General features: G+C 52.1%; 1 protein-coding gene across 5 annotated transcripts in view; it reads right to left on the reverse strand.

Moving 5' to 3' along the window:
- Window positions 1–14,231, reverse strand: part of LOC103648027 (uncharacterized) — a 32,885-nt gene extending 18,654 nt beyond the window's left edge. For 2 of the 5 annotated variants that reach the window (XM_008672529.2, XM_008672527.2), the window contains exon 1: window positions 13,595–14,231. In XM_008672529.2, the coding sequence (XP_008670751.1) occupies window positions 13,595–13,904 (310 nt within the window). In that variant the 5' untranslated portion in view covers window positions 13,905–14,231. The other 3 variants (XR_563193.2, XR_563192.2, XR_563191.2) reach the window with 3 other exon arrangements.
- Window positions 14,232–23,398: the final 9,167 nt, after the last annotated feature.

Below are 23,398 nucleotides of genomic sequence, written 5' to 3' on the forward strand. Positions count from 1 at the left end.
TAACAAACAAAAGCAATAAACCAAACATATGCAGCAGAGAGATCACAAGTTCACAGTAGAAAAGGATTGGCAATCTGGTGTTCCCTAGGTCTAGGGTAGATGACTATACACAATGATTCATTATCCACTAATCAGGTCTAAGTCAGTGGTGGGGTTAAATCATTACATGGTGTTAAGTCCATAAATTTAGGTGCTCCAACTTTTATTAAAATCTACTATCTTCTATTTACCTCAAATAGGGTTCCAATAACATTAATTTTACTCCAATGATCAACTATTATTTGGGACATAGAAACAGCAGGGAAACATTGTTTAAATAGATAGATAAGAATATTATGAACATTTTGCAATTTGAAGCACCTAATTTGGAGTTCATATGACAAAGTTATGAATTTTACAAGATTAGGGATTAAAATATGCCTTAAATACTTATTTTGGATTAAATAAAAGGTCCGAGGACCTAACTGCGAAGATCCAGGGACGGCGGGTTAATTTGCAGAAAGGCGGGGGTCTCTTTAAGAAAATGCGCGGGCGAAGGGGTATCGGGCTCTTATAGCCGTTGGATCTCAGATCAACGCCCAAGATTAGATCCGCGGGCGGGGCCGGGCGAGCAGCGCGGGGCGGACGGCTGACAGGCGGGGCCGGGCGGACAGCGCGGGGCGGACGGCGGACAGGCGGGGCCGGGCGGACAGCACGGGGCGGACGGCTGACAGGCGGGGCCCCAAATGGCAGGAAGGCGGGGTGCGGGGGGGGGGGGGGGGGGGGGGGAACGGCTCTGGGCCGTTGGATCTCAGGCGGACGGCTAGGGTTGGGCTCGGCCTATTTGAAACAGGGCCGTCCGATCTAAGCTGGACGGCGGAGATCTTGCGGCCGGCTTCTGTCCTCCCCTCCGGCTAGCAGAGGCGGCGGCGCCCGTTCCCGCGGCGGAGAACTCGCCGGAGACGAGGGGCGCGGGGGCTCTGTGGGTCCCTGGGGCGACCTGGATGGCCGGGGAGGTTGGGGAGAGCGCGGGGAACCTTTCGGTGGGGACTAGGTCGGGGCAGGGGCACTGGAGGGGGGCGGCCCACGGCGAAGCGGCTCGGCGGTGGCGCTAAAGGACTCCGGCGAGGAATTAAACGCAGCGGGGGGCAATAAAAAGGAAGGGAGAGGGCGGGGGAAGATTCCTTACCTCGAGGCGAACTCTGGGGACCCCTCGGTCGCGACGAAGGCGCGGCGGCAACCCGAGTCGACGGTGGCGGACCTCGGCGGCTGCGCAGAGAACGGCGGGTGAGCGCGGGCAGAGGAATTCGGGGAGGGAGAGGGGAAATTGGGGCGTGTCCCGGGTTGCGGACGTCGGGGCGAAGCTCACCGTGGCAGAAGGCACGGCGGAGCTCCAACGGCGACGGAGAAACGGGCTCGGGCGGCGGCGGTTAATGGCGGCGGCGCTTTGGCGTGTGAGCAGCGTGGGCGAGGTGGAAGGGAGGTCTGCAGGTGCGCAAATGAGGGAGGGGGGAGAGGGTGGGCTAGGCTCCGGGCTCAAGTGGCCGAGGGCGAGGTGGTTGCGAGCTCCACGCGCGACGTGGGCGCGGAGTCCGCGGCACGCGCGGCTCGGGGCGGCGGTTACGCGGAGACGGAAGAGCTGACAGCTCGGGCCCGCGAGTAGAGAGAGCGGGGGAAGCGGGCGCGGACGCGGGTAAGGCGGTCGCGCTGACGAGCGGGCCTGCCAGGGCAGAGAGAGAAGAGGGGGAAGGAGGGCGCGCGCGCGGGATGGGCCAGATGGGCCGAAAGGCCGAGGGGGCGGGGGATGTGGGCTTCTTTCCTTTTTCTTTTATTCTGGCATTTGTTTTCCCTTTTCTTTTTATTTACTCTATTTGATTCAAATCTAAATGGGTCACTAATTCAAATTAGCATTTCTAAGTATTATGCACCAAACAAAAGTGAAATTTAGGGTTTGACATGATGCCACAATACATACTCCTTGGAGTTTTAGTCTAATAGACTATAATTACATGAAGTAAATAGCCACTTTTCTTCTATAGAAAAGAGAAAGAGGGGATTGGGAAGGGTGTGAAAAGAGAAGTAACACCTGAATTTGTGAATATGAGCAAAGAAATTTTATACCCCCAAATTCAGGGTGTTACAGGCAGCAGCCTCAACATCATCTACGCCGAGACCCTCGGGCTCCTGCGTGTTGATCTATCCTCGGTCCGGGCAGGCGCTGCGCCTTTCCACGGGATCATCCCCGGGAAGCGCGTCCAGCCCCTCGGACGACTCGACCTTCCTGTCTGCTTCGGAACACCCTCCAACTTCCGAAGGGAGACCCTCACGTTCGAGGTGGTCGGGTTCCAAGGAACCTACCACGCAGTATTGGGGAGGCCATGCTACGCGAAGTTCATGGCCGTCCCCAACTACACCTACCTCAAGCTCAAGATGCCGGGCCCCAACAGGGTCATCACCGTCGGCCCCACGTACAAACACGCGTTCGAATGTGACGTGGAGTGCGTGGAGTACGCCGAGGCCCTCGCCGAATCCGAGGCCCTCATCGCCGACCTGGAGAGCCTCCCTAAGGAGGTGCCAGACGTGAAGCGTCACGCCGGCAACTTCGAGCCAGCGGAGACGGTTAAGTCCGCCCCCCTCGACCCCAGCAGCGACGCCTCCAAGCAGATTCGGATTAGCTCCGAGCTCGATCCCAAATAGGAAGCAGTGCTCGTCGACTTTCTCCCCGCGAACGCCGACGTTTTCGCGTGGAGTCCCTCGGACATGCCCGGCATACCGAGGGATGTCGCCGAGCACTCACTGGATATCCGAGCTGGAGCCCGACCCGTGAAGCAGCCTCTGCACCGATTCGACGAGGAAAAGCGTAGAGCCATAGGCGAGGAGATCCACAAGCTAATGGCGGCAGGGTTCATCAAAGAGGTATTCCATCCCGAATGGCTTGCCAACCCTGTGCTTGTGAGAAAGGAAGGAGGGAAATGGCGGATGTGTATAGACTACACTGGTCTAAACAAAGCATGTCCGAAGGTTCCCTACCCTCTGCCTCGCATCGATCAAATCGTGGATTCCACTGCTGGGTGCGAAACCCTGTCTTTCCTCGATGCCTACTCAGGGTATCACCAAATCAGGATGAAAGAGTCCGACCAACTCGCGACTTCTTTCATCACACCCTTCGGCATGTACTGCAATGTCACCATGCCGTTCGGCTTGAGGAATGCGGGCGCGACATACCAGCGGTGCATGAACCATGTGTTCGGCGAACACATTGGCCGGACGGTCGAGGCCTACGTCGATGACATCGTAGTCAAGACGAGGAAAGCCTCCGACCTCCTTTCCGACCTTGAAGTGACATTCCGATGTCTCAAGGCGAAAGGCGTGAAGCTTAATCCCGAGAAGTGTGTCTTCGGGGTACCCCGAGGCATGCTCTTGGGGTTCATCGTCTCCGAGCGGGGCATCGAAGCCAACCCGGAGAAGATCGCGTCCATCACCAGCATGGGGCCCATCAAGGACTTGAAAGGCGTACAGAGGGTCATGGGATGCCTTGCGGCTCTGAGCCGCTTCATCTCACGCCTCGGCGAAAGAGGCCTGCCTCTGTACCGCCTCTTAAGGAAGGCCGAGTGCTTCACTTGGACCCCCGAGGCCGAGGAAGCCCTCGGGAACCTAAAGGCGCTCCTCACGAACGCGCCCATCTTGGTGCCCCCCACTGCCGGAGAAGCCCTCTTGATCTACGTCACCGCGACCACTCAGGTGGTTAGCGCCGCGATTGTGGTTGAGAGACGAGAAGAGGGGCATGCATTGCCCGTTCAGAGGCCAGTCTACTTCATCAGCGAGGTACTGTCCGAAACCAAGATCCGCTACCCATAAATTCAGAAGCTGCTGTACGCGGTGATCCTGACGCGGCGGAAGTTACGACACTACTCCGAGTCTCACCCGGTAACTGTGGTGTCATCCTTCCCCCTGGGGGAGATCATCCAGTGCCGAGAGGCCTTGGGTAGAATCGCAAAGTGGGCGGTGGAAATCATGGGCGAAGAGATCTCGTTCGCCCCTCGGAAGGCCATCAAGTCCTAGGTCTTGGCGGACTTCGTGGCTGAATGGGTCGACACCCAGCTCCCAACGGTTCCGATCCAGCCGGAACTCTGGACCATGTTCTTTGACGGGTCGCTGATGAAGACAAGGGTCGGCGCAGGCCTACTCTTCATCTCGCCCCTCGGAAAGCATCTACGCTACGTGCTACGCCTCCACTTCCCGGCGTCCAACAATGTGGCTAAGTACGAGGCTCTGGTCAACGGGTTGCGCATCGCCATCGAGCTAGGGGTCCGACGCCTCGACGCTCGCGGTGACTCGCAGCTCGTCATCGACCAAATCATGAAGAACTCCCACTGCCGCGACCCAAAGATGGAAGCCTACTGCGATGAGGTTCGGCGCCTGGAAGACAAGTTCTACGGGCTCGAACTCAACCACATCGCCCGACGCTACAACGAGACTGCGGACGAGCTGGCTAAAATAGCCTCGAGGCGAACAACGGTTCCCCCGGACGTCTTCTCCCGAGACCTGCATCAACCCTCTGTCAAGATCAACGACACGCCCGAGCCCGAGGCACCCTCGGCCCAGCCCGAGGAACCCTCGGCTCAGTCCGAGGCACCCTCGGCTCGGCCCGAGGCACCCTCAGCTCGGCCCGAGGCACCCTTGGTTCAGCCCGAGGTACCCTCGGCCCCCGAGGGTGAGGCACTGCGCGTCGAGGGGGAGCAAAGTGGGGTCACGCCTAATCGAAACTGGCAGACCCCGTACCTGCAATATCTCCACCGAGGAGAGCTACCCCTCGACCGAGCCGAAGCTCGGCGGTTGGCGCGGCGCGCCAAATCGTTTGTCTTGGTGGGGGACGGGAAGGAGCTCTACCACCGCAGCCCCTCAGGCATCCTCCAGCGATGCATTTCCATCGCCGAAGGCCAGGAGCTCCTACGAGAAATGCACTCGGGGGCTTGCGGCCATCACGTAGCACCTCAAGCCCTCGTCGGAAACGCCTTCCGACAAGGTTTCTACTGGCCGACGGCGGTGGCCGACGCCACTAGAATTGTCCGCACCTGCGAAGGGTGTCAGTTCTACGCGAGGCAGACCCACCTGCCCGCTCAGGCTCTGCAGACGATACCCATCACCTGGCCTTTCGCTGTGTGGGGTCTGGACCTCGTCGGCCCCTTGCAGAAGGCACCCGGGGGCTACACGCACCTGTTGGTCGCCATCGACAAATTCTCCGAGTGGATCGAGGTCCGGCCCCTAAACAGCATCAGGTCCGAACAGGCGATGGCGTTCTTCACCAACATCATCCATCGCTTTGGGGTCCCGAACTCCATCATCACCGACAACGGCACCCAGTTCACCGGCAGAAAGTTCCTGAACTTCTGCGAGGATCACCACATCCGGGTGGACTGGGCAGCCGTGGCTCACCCCTTGACGAATGGGCAAGTAGAGCGTGCCAACGGCATGATTCTACAAGGGCTCAGGCCTCGGATCTACAACGACCTCAACAAGTTCGACAAGTGATGGATGAAGGAACTCCCCTCGGTGGTCTGGAGCCTGAGGACAACGCCGAGCCGAGCCACGGGCTTCACGCCGTTCTTTCTAGTCTATGGGGCCGAGGCCATCTTGCCCATAGACTTAGAATACGGTTCCCCGAGGACGAGGGCCTACGCCGACCAAAGCAACCAAGCTAGTCGAGAAGACTCGCTGGACCAGCTGGAAGAGGCTCGGGACATGGCCTTACTACACTCGGCGCGGTACCAGCAGTCTCTGCGACGCTACCACGCCCGAGGGGTCCGGTCCCGAGACCTCCAGGTGGGCGACCTGGTGCTTCGGCTGCGACAGGACGCCCGAGGGCGGCACAAGCTCACGCCTCCCTGGGAAGGGCCGTTCGTCATCGCCAAAGTTCTGAAGCCCGGAACGTACAAGCTGGCCAACAGTCAAGGCGAGGTCTACAACAACGCTTGGAACATCCAACAGCTACGTCGCTTCTACCCTTAAGATGCTTTCAAGTTGTTCATATACCTCGCTCCCACGCAAAGTTTAGTCATCAAGGAAGGGTCAGCCTTGCCTCGGCAAAGCCCGACCCTCCCTCGGGGGCTAAAAGGGGGGAACCCCCTCTGCGTCGAAATTTTCCTCGAAAAAAGATCCTTTCTGCCAGAATGTCTTTCGTGCTTTTCGACTACTTCGAAAGTGGATCCTGAAAACGACGGAGTACACGTAAGCAGCCAAGGCTGACCGAGCCGAGAGACTCCTACGCCTCCGGGATACGGATACCTCACTCATCACCTTCTGCGATAAGTAACTCACGTTCGGATAAGTGATTCCGCGGACCGAACAAGTCTTCACGTTCGAAAGCTCCTCTGCCGAAGCGATTCTTCGAGCCTTCTCGACTGCGTTGGTGACAGAACCCTATGGACGGAAAGAGTGCGCGTAAGCGGCAAGGCCGACCGAGCCGAGGGATTCCTACGCCTCCGGGATACGGATACCTCACTCATCACCTTCCGTGAAAAGCAACTCTCGCTCGCACAGACAATTCTGTTACCGACAAAAAAGTCCAGATACTCGAAACGAGAGGAAAAGAAGCACAGCTTTACAACACGGCGAGGGTGTGTTTGGGCCTCAGCGGCCGCAGAAAACACACGCTACAAGATAATCCGATCCTGCAGGCTCGGATCTTGACGACAGAAGGGAGCAGCAGCACCCTCGGCATCGACTACACGCTACAAGATAATCCGATCCTGCAGGCTCGGATCTTGACGGCTGAAGGGAGCAGCAGCACCCTCGGCATCGACTACACCTTCGGCGAGGTCCGACCTAGCCTCGGACGGAGACGCGGTCCGAGGATCTCCACTCTGAAGGACGACGTCATCATCTCGCCCGGGCCATCGCCGCCAGGGTCTCCTCCAAGAATCCGGCTCGAGCAGGCGACTCGGCTGGTCACCCCGAGGCCTCGGCCAGCTGTCCCCCAAAGACATCAGCCCGGCCCGAGGCCTCAGCAGATCAACTCCGGCGTCGGTCCCGCTAACGGACGACCCGGCCAGGCTCCGGCCGACCAAGTCTTCTTTCCGAGCCAACTCTGCCTCTGTTCGTGCTGACACTGCTACCCCTGGCTTCGGCTCATCGAAGAGCGGCCGAGGGGTTCCTTTAACTAAGCAAGAGAAGCCTCGGACAGCAAGGCCGACCGAGCCGAGGGACTCCTACGCCTCCGGGATACGGATACCTCACTCGTCACCTTTGCACGGGGCGACTCACGCTTGGTGAAGCAGTTCAGACAACCAACAGGCGAGTCTTAGTGCTCGAGAATGAGGAAAAAACACGGCTCCGTGCCGAAAATACATACATGTTCAGGCCCCGACAGCCACAATGAACAAAAACACTGGCACTCAAGGTGCCATTACAAACGGAACTCTGGTTCCGTCCCCGCGGGCATGAACGACCTCTACACCGGGGAGCCTGCGGGGCGACAAGTTCCGGGCGACTCGCCGGCGACCTCTACAGCGGCACCCATGGTCCCAGGACGGACGCGGCCACCGGAAGGCTCTCGTTCGTGTCCCCGCTCAAGGGATGCGAACCAGCCATCAAAGCCAAAGAGCGGGCCGCTCCGAAGCGTACCGGCAGGTCCTCGCTCCCGCCCTCGCCACGAAAGCGAGGAAGAGGGCGGAATGTTGCATCCTAGCTGGGCAGCAACAGTTCGCCTTCCCTGGCATGGCTGGAGGACGTCTCCTCCGCAGAGCTGGAGGATGGTCTCCACCACCAGAAGCTGGAAGAAGAGGTGGCCAGCCGACCCGCGCGGGAGGTAGAGCCCCGGCTCACCTCGCTCTCCACCCCAGCAAGGATGATGAACATCCTTGAAGCTGAGGGCGGGACCAAGATCACCGCCCGGCTTGCTTCTCCCCATCCAGGGGCTGGTAGTCACCATCTCGGGTGACCACCGGCGAGGGGATGCAGCCGGGCTGCATGATGAAAATCCTTGAAGCCGAACGATGGCTGAAAGGTACCAACTCCCACGGAGTTGCGTTCCTCCAACGACGAGGCGGAAGGATTGCGGGTGTCCCCCATCCGGGGGCTCGGAAGGTGGAAAGACACGATGCATAAGGGAGCGCGAAGACATGGTCGCCTTTCAAGGGGGTCACCCTCCTTTTAAAGGCGACTCTCCCCACTTGCGTCCCCAGCCGTCGTGGGCTGAGTCTTCTCCAACACGCTCCAAGGTCCTCCCCCTACGGCGCGGGGGCTGGGTCCCACACGTTATGCAAACTGGCCCAGAGCAGAAGAAGCCAAACCGCCGCGCGCGGTGCATGCAACCGCCCAGCGGTTACGAGCATTCCTCCACTTTCGCCCAGACCAGCGGGCGAAAGGGCGAGCAGCCATGCAGGCGGCATGCAACCGCGCCAAGTGGGCGCGCCCCTCCGACTTCCAACGCACCCAGCATGGGGGCCCACACCCACGCGTCACACAACCGGCGCGCCGGTTGCAACGTGCGAGCAACTGCGCCGCCGCTCGCGCCACTGCCACGCCTCCTCGACTGCAGAACCAGTACCGCGACTCGAGGCAACCTTGCGTACGACCCAGCAGTGCCAGCCAGGCGCGACGGTCAATACGGCCAAAAATGGGCCGGCAGTGATGGCGGTGGCAGGCGGGCGGGAGCAGCGGTCGCGTCGTCAGCCAAGCTTACGTCCCATCCCGAGGCAGTGAGAAAACCCTCTCTCACGGCGTGAAGACGGCGCACCCGTGTTCCGTTCCTTGAACGGCTCGCGCACGCGCAACGGCCGCCCCGCGAACCGCACGCCCCGTCGCATTAACTCCGCGGCGGGAAAGGCGGCGCCTCTGGCAGGGGAAGCGAGCGACGCTTCGCCTTCGCCATAACGACCGCGTCAAAAAAGGTACGCCACGTCATTCGATTTCGTATCCTTTTCCTTTTTCCTCTTTCTCTCTCTTACAACAGGGACCGGGAAAGGGGGATACCCCGAAAAGGATCCTTCTCCGTGAAGGAAACAGGCTCCGAGCCTCCCTACTGATCAGGGGTTCGAAGGCTGGCCCCTCGGAGGGGTTCGACAGCCGCCTCAGAGCGCGTGGGCTCCACACCCACTACTGGTCAGAGGTTCGAAGGCCGGCCCCTCGGAAGGGTTCAACGGCTGCCTCAGGCCACTCGGGCTCCGCGCCCACTACTGATCAGGGGTTCGTAGGTTGGCCCTCGAAGGGTTCACAACCGCCTCAGACACAAAGCGAGGGATGACCATGGGTACGTTCGATACATAACCAAGGCTCGGGCTACGCTCCCGAGGTACCCTAGGACATTTCTGAGACCAACGGGAACGATCTTGTAACGGAATCCCATCAGAGGGAGGCATCGAGCCCTCGGAACCCGTCGACAGGGGACCGGGTCCGGTAGATCACCCGCAGGTACCTTTGGGCGCGCCTCTGGGCCTCTAGCCGACCCCTAGCAAATGGGGCACGGGCGTCCACTCGGATTACCCGCCAGCAGCTCACCGGAGACACCATGTTCGGTGCCCTCCGAGGGCAACATGGCGCTTTCCCCCCTCCTCCTTGCGGAAAGGCGACGCAGGGGCATATGTAAAAAAGTCGAGTCTGTCCCTACCGTCCTCTCGCCCTGTGCAGAGGCTCGGGGGCTGCTCTCGCAAACTCGGCTCTGGCCAAACCGTTGACAGCGTCAACATACCAGCCCGAGAACTTGGAACCCGATCATGCACCCGGGCTACAGCCAGCTCGCATGAGGGAACGACCAGACCAGCCGAAGCATTGCGCGAGGCATTAAGACCTCGGAGGAGTCAAACCACTCCTCCGAGGCCTCGGGGGCTACACCCGGCGGGTGCGCTCGCGCGCACCCACTGGAACAAAACGCAACCGAGAAAGGCTGGTCCCCTTGCATAAAAGTGCGACAAAAGCCTCCAAGCGAGTGTTAACACTCCCTTCGAGGCTTGAGGGCTACTGTCGGGGACCATAATTAGGGGTACCCTCAAGACTTCTAATTCTCAGCTGGTAACCCCCATCAGCACAAAGCTGCAAAGGCCTGATGGGTGCGACTAAGTCAGGGACCGGTCCATTCGACGGACTCGATCACGCCTCGCCCGAGCCCAGCCTCGGGCAAGGGCAGCCGACCCCGAAGGATCTCCGTCTCGCCTGAGGCCCCCCTCCAGCGACGAACATACTTTCGGCTCGCCCGAGGCCCAGTCTTCGCCAAGAAGCAACCCTGGCCAAATCACCACGCCAACCGACCAAATCGCAGAGGCATTTAATGCAAAGGTGGCCTGACACCTTTATCCTGACGCGCGTCCTCCAGTCGACAGAGCCGAAGTGACCGCAGTCACTTCGCCGCTCCACTGACCGGCCTGACAGAAGGACAGCGCCGCCTGCGCCGCTCCGACTGCTGTGTCGCTCGACAGAGTGAGGCTGACAGGCAGTCAGGCCCGGCCTCAGGCACCATAGGAAACTCCGCTCCGCCCGACCCAGGGCTCGGACTCGGGCTCAGCCCCGGAAGACGGCGAACTCCGCTCCGCCCGACCCATGGCTCGGACTCGGGCTCAGTCCCGGAAGACGGCGAACTCCGCTCTGCTCGACCCAGGGCTCGGACTCGGGCTTAGTCCCGGAAGACGGTGAACTCCGCTCCGCCCGACTCAGGGCTCGGACTCGGGCTCAGCCCTGGAAGACGGCGAACTCCGCTCCGCCCGACCCAGGGCTCGGACTCGGGCTCAGCCCCGGAAGACGGCGAACTCTGCTCCGCCCGACCCAGGGCTCGGACTCGGGCGCAGCCCTGGAAGACGACGAACTCCGCTTCGCCCGACCCCAGGGCTCGGACTCAGCCCTGGCCTCAGCCGACGGTCTCCGCCTCGCCCGACCCAGGGGCTCGGACTCGACCTCGGCCTCGGAAGACAGACTCGACCTCGACCTCGAAGGAGCCTCCACATCGCCCAACCTAGGGCACGGACCGACCACGTCAACAGGGGGCGCCATCATTACCCTACCCCAAGTTGACTCAGGCTACGGGAAACAAGACCGGCGTCCCATCTGGCTCGCTCCGCCAGACAAGCAATGATGGCGCCCCGCACGCTCTATGACGACGGCGGCTCTCAGCCCCCTTACGGAAGCAAGAGGACGTCAGCAAGGACTCGACAGCTCCGACAACTGTCCTTCCGCCAAGCTTCAGCGCTCCTCCGACGGCCACGACACCACACGAACCGGGTGCCAAAACCTCTCCGGCTGCCACGATGGCATGTACTTAGGGCGCTAGCTCTCCTCCGCTAGACACGTTAGCACTCTGCTACACCCCCCAATGTACACCTGGATCCTCTCCTTACGCCTATAAAAGGAAGGACCAGGGCCCTCTTACAGAGGGTTGGCCGCGCGGGGAAGAGGACGGGACAGGCGCTCGCGCGAGGCCGCTCGCTCCTCTCTCCCGCGTGGACGCTTGTAACCCCCTACTGCAAGCGCACCCGACCTGGGCGCGGGACAAAAACACGAAGGCCACGGGATTTCCACCTCCCTCTCTCGCTCCGGCTGCCCTTTATTCCCCCCTTCACGCTCCGTCTCGCGCTGACCCATCTGGGCTGGGGCACGCGGCGACATTTCACTCGTCGGCCTAGGGACCCCCCGGTCTCGAAACGCCGACAGATGGTGTGTTAACATATCCTCCATCGACAAGATAATATTTCCCTCGGGAACATGGAATCCTGCAAGTAGTACAGACCTTAGAACCCTAGCATCTGTAGCTAACCCCTCCCAACCAGATGATATAAAAGTGAAGTTCAAGTCAAAATCACAAACCAACATTACATTTTGACTTAGTGTGCCTTTTCGATTCCTATAGGGGGCTTGCTTTTCTGCCGAAATGGTAATTGGAACATGTGTTCCATCAATAGCTCCAATGCAATTTTGGAAGTAAGGAAAGAACCGTTCATCCGTGCTAATCTTCCAATGAACTGAAATTCCAGTGGCGGGCTTCACAAATCTATACATGAGAGTGGGATTACATGGAAAACTGATTGGATGTGTCGATGGATAGTTTCACCGCTATGTTTGAATTCATGTTGTAAATACTCATAACTAGCATTATAGGACAACATGAAAAGGAACATTCCTAGTTTTTCTTCCATGGTAACACCCCTTGTGTCATGTAGGATGTGTTCTTCTCTAAGAAATGTTACTATATCTTTGAATATACGAGGCTCCATACGGAATGCGACAAGACATTTCTTCCCATGCCCTTCAAGAATCTCTTTAAGTCTCTCCTTGCCAGGTAGAATAGAAGCATGCCTTGCTCTTTTCTCTCTCTCCCTCCATTAGTAATTAGATAAAGAGCAGGGAAAAGAAAGAGCATTAACTCCTCGTCCTCCTCTTCTCTTCTATTCCTAGTTCGCTTATCCATTTTTCTTATCCTTGGCACAATTCAATCTGATATCATAGCATACAAAAAAAGAAATGGGCTAATAAATTTCAGAATATAACAAATCAAAGGTTAAGAGCCATCGTATATGCAAAACTTAATTATTATTGCTAACATGTATAAACAGGAGGCATCACTTACTCAGAGTTTTGCAAATAACCATTTCACAACTTAATTATTATTTGCTGACTTGTATGAGGAAATAACTGTTTCATAAGCATGCATGCACGTGTAATTAGAGTTGACAAATAAAAAATAGAGAAAAAAGGAAAACACAGAAATAGAAAATAATTGCAGTCGGAAAAACAAACGATAAAAAACAAGAATTTTACAGAATGGATGTTTGAAGAATAAGAATATAAGAACATGTTCGTCTATTCTAGTGAATAATAATTTGCTCATCTCCCCATTAGCAAAAACCTATATATTATTACACAATAGCTGCTAGCTAGAGCAGAAACGATGATTAAACATGCTGCTTTTTGCATGTACCATACATACACAATATGACAATCTCCTAGGCAACGCCATACACAAATCTTAATATATAATGCCACTAAAATTTAGGAGCAAACCATACCTTAATATAGTCAATTCTTAGCAATGTAATACCATAGTAAGTAGCGCTACTGGAGCACTAGTGCACAATATAAAATAGCAAAATAGCAAATCTGAAGCCTCTCGTATTTCAATAGCATTTTCATTATGAATATAAAATAGAAAATAGCACTTGAAATCTCTCATCTCTCATATTTTCAGCCTTTGAGATAACAGGAAAATAGAGAGCCGAGAATTACTTGGCTCAATCTGGCCTCATAGGAAACCAACGAGGAGGCGAGGAGGCTCATGCTGGGCAAAGTGGAGAACTGAGGAGAGCTTCTGGCCAATGAGGAGGTAGGCCGAGCAGCCTGCTACTTATCCTCACCCTGGGTCATTGCGGACGACATGAAATCAAGATCCAAACACTCTCGTCGTGAAATCAACAGGCCTCTACTTATCCTCTCGGTCTCACCCTCTCTTCCCTCTGTCCCTCTCTTTTACGACCAGGAGGAAGAGAAGCTTAAGAAGCTAGCCAAGATCTAAGCGGAGGTGAGGCGGAACTAGGAAGAAAGGATGGGAGAAAGGTAAACACACGATCTAGATGAATTAGAAACACGACGACGCGTGAGAATTAATAGTGGGATCTGGAAGAATGAAGATGCTTACCTAAATCTGTCGAAGACCTGTGGATATGGCACACACACTCGTCTGGATCGAGGATGACGACGTGGATATGGCCAACAGCGAACCTTGGAGAAACACCACTCGTATGGGAAGATGTGGGGTCGGCAGAGTTCGATGGGAAGGGCACAATGCGCTGACGCCAGGCGACACTGATGTGAGCGCGGTGGCGGCGCTCGCACGCGAGGAGGACGACGAGGTGTCTTCCACGCCTCGGGTGGGGATTTTTCTGTCCCCCGGGTATTAGCATGTATCGGCCCAACATCCACGTCCAGACCAGATTCGCCAAAGTCATATTTAGGTCGCACGGGGAACGTGATCCTATTGTGGGCCTAGTTACACGTGAGGCGTGTATTGGGCCTCAATCCATGCCCTTACCTGAGTTGCCAAATGAGGCCTTAGGTGTCTCTCGCTTGGTTTACAAAACACTTGAGAAGTTTAGAATGAGAATAAGAAAGCACGATTAAAAGCCAAGCAACAAGAGCAATAAGAAAAGACACAAAATTACACTCTATCAAGTCATTAATCACTAATAATCAGTAGTCACAATTATGGAACTTAGAGAGATTTGGAAGCTTGAATGTGTCTTTGGTTGAAGTGCATGCTCTTGTATTGAATGAGAGTGAATGAGAGGCTTGTATATTGTGAATGGAGGTGGTTGAGGTTGTATTTATAGCCACAACCACTTCCTAGCCGTTGCTCCAATTCTGCCGATCGAGGACAGTCCGCGCCCCTGGCCTAGACGGTCCGCCCCTGCACATCAACGACTGAAATCGCAATGGTCAGCAGTAACAGCTATATCAACGACTATAGTGCATTTAATGTGTCGTCAGATGTCAGATAAAGCAATCACGGACAGTCCGCCCGTGCACCTCGGACGGTTCGCGAGGACACTAAAAATACATTTTACCGAACCTGTCACCTTCTGGTTTTTTTGGTTTTCAACGGTCGGACGGTCCGCGCCTGAGGCCGAACGGTCCGCGCTTGATCTCGGACGGTGCTAACTTCTCCTTCGGACAGTCTGTAGTGTTAACTCTATTTTTGCAGTGTTCTTGTCCGAGGCTCACCCTGGCGTCGCGGACGGTCAGCCGCAAAGGCCCGGGCGGTCCGTGCATAGGTGTTTTTCCAAAAAGCTTCTCTTGTCTGGAATAATCTACAGTATTCCGGACAATCAACTTATCATAGTTGTAGATGAACTTATGCACCTGAGAAATGACTAACTAGGCAAACTGGTTAGTCCATAAGGTTTGTGATGGTCGTCAAACACCAAAATCGATTATAGAAAATGTTGAGGTCATTTCCCTTTCAATCTCCCCTTTTTGGTGATTGATGCCAACACAAATCAAAGCAAATACAAAGTGTAGAAATGTAACTAGTTTGCATTTTGACAGATGTGTATAAGTTACTTTGAAATGAAAGCATTTCTAAGCATATATGTTTGATTTGATATATATAACATTTCGAACCACATTTGCACCACTTAGCTAGTTTTTGCAAATCTTTTGAAATTATTTTGCAATTATCCAATGGTATAAGAATATGATTTCAAAAAACATTTTCAAGTTTTTGAAAATTCTCCCCTGTTTTAAATGCTTTTCCTTTGGCAAAATAAAAGCTCCCCTTAAAGAAATTCTCCCCTTAGCTGTCAAGAGGGTTTTTACAAATTATTTGAAATTGGAAAAAAGTTTTTAGAAAACAGGGTGGTGGTGCGGTCCTTTTGCTTTGGGCCTATTACTCTCTTCCCCTTTGGCATCAAGCGCCAAAAACGAAGATAACTAGAGGCCTTGAATTTCTCCCCCTTTGGAAAAAAGGATATGAATGAAAGTTCATGAGTAGGGCAAAGGATAAATGATACCAACAACGTTGTAGTGGAAGCCTTGCCTTTGCCGATTTCTCCATTTCTCTTTCAATCTAAGACTAAGCATAGAGATATTCATGGAAGCACATTAGTCTTAGACTTGGCATAAGAAGAATTAGAAATATACATTTGTACCAAATGAAAGAGACATGATCAAAGGTATATACATGAGCAATGTGTGCAAAGTTTCAATCAAAGTTTCGAGAATCGTGGATATTGAGTTCATTCCTAAGCTTGCTAAAAGTCTTTTCATCAAGGGGCTTGGTGAAGATATCAGCTAATTGGTTGTGGGTGCTAACATAAGCAATTTTGATATCCCCCTTTTGTTGGTGATCTCTCAAAAAATGATACCGAATGTCTATGTCTTAGTGCGACTGTGTTCAATGGGATTATCCGCCATGCGAATTACACTCTCATTATCACATAGGAGAGGGTGAGAGCACCTAGAGGGGGGGGGGGTGAATAGGTGATCCTGCGAAACTTAAACTTATAGCCACAAAAACTTATTAAGTGTTAGCACAATAATCGCCAAGTGGCTAGAGAGGAGTCTCAACAAAACACAATACCACAAGAGATCAATCACAGAGATGACACAGTGGTTTATCCCGTGGTTCGGCCAAGACCAACGCTTGCCTACTCCACGTTGTGGCGTCCCAACGGACGAGGGTTGCAATCAACCCCTCTCAAGCGGTCCAAAGACCAACTTGAATACCACGGTGTTTTGCTTTGCCTTTCAATATCCCGTTTGCGAGGAATCTCCACAACTTGGAGCCTCTCGCCCTTACACTTGAGATTCACAAAGAAATACGGAGTAAGGGAGGAACTAGCAACGCACACAAGACTCAAAATCAGAGCAACAGCACGCACACAAGTCGCAACAAGAGCTCGCAACACAACTCAATGAGTTCACAACTCAACAAGAGCTCTAGATGCTATCACAATGAACCAAATGCGCGGAATCGATGTCTTGGTGCTTAGGAATGTTGTAGGAATGCTTGGTTTTCTCCTCCATGCGCCTAGGGGTCCCTTTTATAGCCCCAAGGCAGCTAGGAGCCGTTGAGAGCAATCTGGGAAGGCAATTCTTGCCTTCTGTCGTTTGGCGCACCGGACAGTCCGGTGCACACCGGACACTGTCCGGTGCCAGATTTCTTTCCTTAAATGGCGAAGCCGACCGTTGGCAGACTTGGAGCCGTTGGCGCACCGGACATGTCCGGTGCACACCGGACAGTCCGGTGCCCCCTTCTAGCCGTTGGCTCGGCCACGTGTCCCGCGCAGATCGCGCGGCCGACCGTTGGCCCGGCCGACCGTTGGCTCACCGGACAGTCCGGTGAATTATAGCCATACGTCGCCAGTAAATTCCCGAGAGCGGCCAGTTCGCCCGAGTCAGTCTGGCGCACCGGACACTGTCCGGTGCACCACCGGACAGTCCGGTGCTCCCAGACTCAGCAGAGTCTTGGCTGCTCGAGCCAAGACACTTCCAATTGGATTTTTCCTGTTTCCAGTACTTAGACACAATACATTAGTCTCTAAAACAATGTACTAAGTCTGAGAAACATACCTTTATCCTTGGTTTATTCTTTGTCCACCATTTTACATTTAAGCACTTGTGTTAGACACTAAATCACCAAAATACTTAGAAATGGCCCAAAGGCACATTTCCCTTTCAATCTCCCCCTTTTTGGTGATTTATGCCAACACAATATAAAGCTAGTAGAACAAGTATAAAATCAATTCAACTAAGAACTCAAAGTTGTTTTGAATCAAATTTGACATATATGGATCACTCTATGCCACCACTTGGTTTGTTTTTGCAAATCAAACTCAAATTCCTCTCTCTAAGTCAAATCCACTTGTAGAGACATAATGAGAGGTTTTCCAAAGAAATTTGATCAAGGATTTCAAAAACTCCCCCTTTTTCCCATAATCAACACTTCTCCCCACAAGAGGCCAACTTTTGACATAAGAGACAACAAAAGAGTTTTGACAAACCAAAAGCTCTAATCTACTATTTTCAAAATTTCTCAAGTGGTAGCTGATCCATCTATTGCTTTGGCCTTTATTTTCTCCCCCTTTGGCATCAAGCACCAAAACGGGATCAATCTTGGCCCTTGAACCCCATTGCCTCACCAAAATCTTCAATAAGAATACAAAGACAATAAGAGTACATAAGATGAACTTGGAATAAGTTACCCTCTCATAGGAGTGCAGTGGAAGTCTTTCATGGTCCAAGTCCACCTTTTCCCTTTCAAGCCTCCTTTGAGACTAAAACAAGCAAACTCAAGCACATGGTTAGTCTCAAATGGTCAAGTTGTAACACATCTCCCCCTAAACATGTGCATCACTTTGCAACGGACTTGTGAGGTCCAGGGAGTGTTTGTACAACTTGATCACCATTACTAAGCAACGAAATGCATAAGGAACATGATCAAAAGCATAAGCACATGTATGCTATAAATCAATCCAAGTTCCACGAATCTAAGACATTTAGCTCACTACGCAACCTGCAAAAGGTCTTCTCATCTAGAGGCTTGGTAAAGATATCGGCTAGCTGGTTCTCGGAGCTGACATGGAACACTTCGATATCCCCCTTTTGCTGGTGGTCTCTCAAAAAGTGATGCCGGATGTCAATGTGCTTTGTGCGGCTGTGTTCAACAGGATTTTCCGCCATGCGGATAGCACTCTCATTGTCACATAGGAGTGGGACTTTGCTCAGATTGTAGCCAAAGTCCCGGAGGGTTTGCCTCATCCAAAGTAATTGCGCGCAACACTGTCCTGCGGCAACATACTCGGCCTCAGCGGTGGATAGGGCAACAGAGGTTTGTTTCTTAGAGTTCCACGACACCAGGGACCTTCCTAAGAATTGGCACGTCCCTGATGTACTCTTCCTATCGACCTTACATCCAGCATAGTCGGAATCTGAGTATCCAACCAAGTCAAAGGTAGACCCCTTTGGATACCAGAGCCCGAAGCAAGGCGTAGCAACCAAATATCTAAGAATTCGCTTCACCGCCACTAAGTGACACTCCTTAGGATCGGATTGAAATCTAGCACACATGCATACGCTAAGCATAACATCCGGTCTACTAGCACATAAATAAAGTAAAGACCCTATCATTGACCGGTATGCTTTTTGATCAACGGACTTACCTCCTTTGTTGAGGTCGGTGTGTCCGTCGGTCCCCATCGGAGTCTTTGCGGGCTTGGCATCCTTCATCCCAAACCACTTCAGCAAGTCTTGCGTGTACTTTGTTTGAGAGATGAAGGTGCCGTCCTTGAGTTGCTTCACTTGAAACCCAAGGAAGTAGTTCAACTCGCCCATCATCGACATCTCGAATTTCTGCGTCATCACCCTGCTAAATTCTTCACAAGACTTTTTATTAGTAGAACCAAATATTATGTCATCGACATAAATTTGGCACACAAAAAGATCACCATCGCAAGTCTTAGTGAAAAGAGTTGGATCGGCTTTCCCAACCTTGAAAGCATTAGCCATTAAAAAGTCTCTAAGGCATTCATACCATGCTCTTGGGGCTTGCTTAAGTCCATAGAGCGCCTTAGAGAGCTTACACACGTGGTTGGGGTACCGTTCATCCTCGAAGCCAGGGGGTTGCTCTACGTACACCTCCTCCTTGATCGGCCCATTGAGGAAAGCGCTCTTCACATCCATTTGGTACAACCTGAAAGAATGGTGAGCGGCATATGCTAGCAAGATACGAATGGACTCTAGCCTAGCCACAGGAGCAAAAGTCTCCTCAAAGTCCAAACCTGCGACTTGGGCATAACCTTTTGCCACAAGTCGAGCCTTGTTCCTCGTCACCATTCCGTGCTCATCTTGTTTGTTGCGAAACACCCACTTGGTTCCCACAACATTTTGCTTAGAACGAGGCACCAGTGTCCAAACTTCATTCCTTTTGAAGTTGTTGAGCTCCTCCTGCATGGCCAATACCCAATCCGGATCTAGCAAGGCCTCCTCTACCCTGAAAGGCTCAATAGAAGAGACAAAGGAGTAATGCTCACAAAAATTAACTAATCGAGATCGAGTAGTTACTCCCTTGCTAATGTCACCCAAAATTTGGTCGACGGGATGATCCCTTTGAATCACCGTTCGAACTTGGGTTGGAGGTGCCATTTGCGCTTCTTCCTCCATCACTTGATCATCTTGTGCTCCCCCTTGATCAAGCGCCTCCACTTGAGGTACCTGTTCGTCATCTTGGGTTGGGGGATGCACCATAGTTGAGGAAGAAGGTTGATCTTGCTCCAATTGTTCCTGTGGTCGCACATCGCCAATCGCCATGGTGCGTATTGCGGCCGTTGGAATGTCTTCTTCATCTACATCATCAAGATCAACAACTTGCTCTCTTGGAGAGCCATTAGTCTCATCAAATACAACGTCGCTAGAGACTTCAACCAAACACGATGATTTGTTGAAGACCCTATACGCCTTTGTTTTTGAATCATAACCTAACAAAAATCCTTCTACCGCTTTGGGAGCAAACTTAGAATGTCTACCCTTCTTCACTAGAATGTAGCACTTGCTCCCAAATACACGAAAGTAAGATACATTGGGTTTGTTACCAGTTAGTAGCTCATACGAAGTCTTCTTGAGGAGGCGATGAAGGTAGACCCTGTTGATGGCGTGGCAAGCCGTGTTCACGGCTTCCGACCAAAAATGCTCGGGGGTCTTGAATTCTCCAAGCATCGTCCTCGCCATATCGATTAGCGTCCTGTTCTTCCTCTCTACCACACCATTTTGCTGTGGTGTGTAGGGAGCGGAGAACTCGTGCTTGATCCCTTCCTCCTCAAGGAACTCCTCCACTTGAAGGTTCTTAAACTCGGACCCGTTGTCGCTCCTTATCTTCTTCACCTTGAGCTCAAACTCATTTTGAGCTCTCCTGAGGAAGCGCTTGAGGGTCCCTTGGGTTTCAGACTTATCCTGCAAAAAGAACACCCAAGTGAAGCGGGAAAAGTCATCAACAATAACTAAACCATACTTACTTCCTCCTATGCTTAGATAGGCGACGGGTCCGAAGAGGTCCATATGTAGCAGCTCCAGGGGCCTTGATGTGGTCATCACATTCTTGCTGTGATGTGCTCCTCCCACCTGTTTACCTGCTTGACATGCTGCACAAGGTCTATCTTTTTCGAATTGCACGTTAGTTAAACCTATCACGTGTTCTCCCTTTAGAAGCTTGTGAAGGTTCTTCATTCCCACATGTGCTAAGCAGCGATGCCACAGCCAGCCCATGCTAGTCTTAGCAATTAAGCATGCATCTAGACCGGCCTCTTCTTTTGCAAAATCAACTAAATAAAGTTTGCCGTCTAATACACCCTTAAAAGCTAGTGAACCGTCACTTCTTCTAAAGACAGACACATCTACATTTGTAAAAAGACAATTATATCCCATTTTGCATAGTTGACTAACAGATAGCAAATTGTAACCAAGAGACTCAACTAAAAACACATTGGAGATAGAGTGCTCATTAGAAATTGCAATTTTACCTAACCCTTTTACCTTGCCTTGATTCCCATCACCGAATACAATTGAATCTTGGGAATCTTTATTCTTGACGTAGGAGTTGAACATCTTCTTCTCCCCCGTCATATGGTTTGTGCATCCGCTGTCGATAATCCAGCTTGAACCCCCGGATGCATAAACCTGCAAGGCAAATTTAGGCTTGGGTCTTAGGTACCCAACTCATGTTGGGTCCTACAAGGTTAGTGCAAATATCCTTAGGGACCCAAATGCAAGTTTTGTCTCCCTTGCATTTTGCCCCTAATTTCCTAGCAACTATCTTCCTATCCTTTCTACAAATAGCAAAGGAAGCATTTAAAGCATGATATATTGTAGAGGGTTCATTAACTTTCCTAGGAACATTAACAACATTTCTCCTAGGCATATTATGAACAACATTTCTCCTACCAACATTTCTATCATGCACATAAGAAGAACTAGAAGCAAACATGTCATGAGAATCAAAAGCATCATATGCGTTACATCTCCTATAAGCATTTCTAGATTGTCTCCTATCATGGTACATAAAGGCATGGTTCTTTTGCACATTACTAGCCATAGGGGCCTTCCCTTTCTCCTTGGCGGAGATGGGAGCCTTATGGCTTGTCAAGTTCTTGGCTTCCTTCTTGTAGCCAAGTCCATCCTTAATTGAGGGGTGTCTACCAATTGTGTAGGCATCCCTTGCAAATTTTAGCTTATCAAAATTACTCTTGCTAGTCTTAAGTTGAGCATTAAGACTAGCTAATTCATCATTAAGTTTGGAAATTGAAACTAGGTGTTCACTACAAGCATCAATGTCAAAATCTTTACACCTATTGCAAGTTTCAACAATTTATACACAAGATGTTGATTTACTAGCTATTTCTAACTTAGCATTCAAATCATCATTAACACTTTTTAATTTAGAGATGGATTCATGACAAGTAGATAATTCACTAGAGAGCATTTCATTCCTTTTAATTTCTAGAGCAAGAGAATTTTGTGCACTAACAAATTTATCGTGCTCCTCATATAAAAGATCCTCTTGTTTTTCTAGTAATCTATTCTTGTCATTCAAAGCATCAATCAACTCATTAATCTTATTAATTTTAGATCTATCTAATCCCTTGAATAAGCATGAGTAATCTATCTCATCATCATCACTAGACTCATCCTCACTTGAAGAAGCATAAGTACTAGTATCATGAGTGCTTACTTTCTTCTCCCTTGCCATGAGGCAAGTGTGACGCTCGTTGGGGAAGAGGGATGACTTGTTGAAGGCGGTGGCGGCGAGTCCTTCATTGTCGGAGTCGGAGGAGGAGCAATCCGAATCCCACTCCTTTCCGATATGTGCCTCGCCCTTGGCCTTCTTGTAATGCTTCTTCTTCTCCCTTTTGTTCCCCTTTTCCTGGTCACTTTCATTATCGGGACAGTTAGCAATGAAATGACCAATCTTACCACATTTGAAGCACGAGCGCTTCTCCTTTGTCTTGGTCTTGCTTGGCTGTCCCTTGCGACCTTTAAGTGCCGTCTTGAAGCGCTTAATGATGAGGGCCATCTCCTCATTATTTAGCCCGGCCGCCTCAACTTGCGCCACCTTGCTCGGTAGCGCCTCCTTGCTCCTCGTTGCCTTGAGAGCAATGGGTTGAGGCTCATGAATAGGACCGTTCAACGCGTCGTCCACATATCTTGCCTCCTTGATCATCATTCGCCCGCTTACGAACTTCCCAAGAACTTCTTCGGGCGACATCTTGGTGTACCTAGGATTTTCACGAATATTGTTCACCAAATGAGGATCAAGAACGGTAAAGGACCTTAGCATTAGGCGGACGACATCGTGATCCGTCCATCGCGTGCTTCCGTAGCTCCTTATTTTGTTGATAAGAGTCTTGAGCCGGTTGTATGTTTGAGTTGGCTCCTCGCCCCTTATCATTGCGAACCGTCCAAGCTCGCCCTCCACCAACTCCATCTTGGTGAGCAAGGTGACATCATTCCCCTCATGAGAGATCTTGAGGGTGTCCCAGATCTGCTTGGTATTGTCCAAGCCGCTCACCTTATGGTACTCGTCCCTGCACAAAGAGGCTAGCAACACAGTAGTAGCTTGTGCATTTTTATGAATCTGTTCATTAATAAACATGGGACTATCCGTACTATCAAAGTGCATTCCACTTTCTACAATCTCCCATATGCTAGGATGGAGAGAGAACAAGTGACTACGCATTTTGTGACTCCAAAATCCGTAGTCCTCTCCATCAAAATGAGGAGGTTTACCAAGTGGAATAGATAATAAATGAGCATTAGTACTTTGAGGAATACGAGAGTAATCAAAAGAGAAGTTCGAATTGAACGGTTTCTTTCTCTCGTATTCGTTGTGGTCGTCGTCCTTTTGGGAGGAAGTAGACTCATCGCTGTCGTAGTAGACGATCTCCTTGATGCGTCT

This window comes from Zea mays, chromosome 2 (assembly GCF_902167145.1).
Source record: "Zea mays cultivar B73 chromosome 2, Zm-B73-REFERENCE-NAM-5.0, whole genome shotgun sequence".
NCBI classification, from domain to species: Eukaryota; Viridiplantae; Streptophyta; class Magnoliopsida; order Poales; family Poaceae; genus Zea; species Zea mays.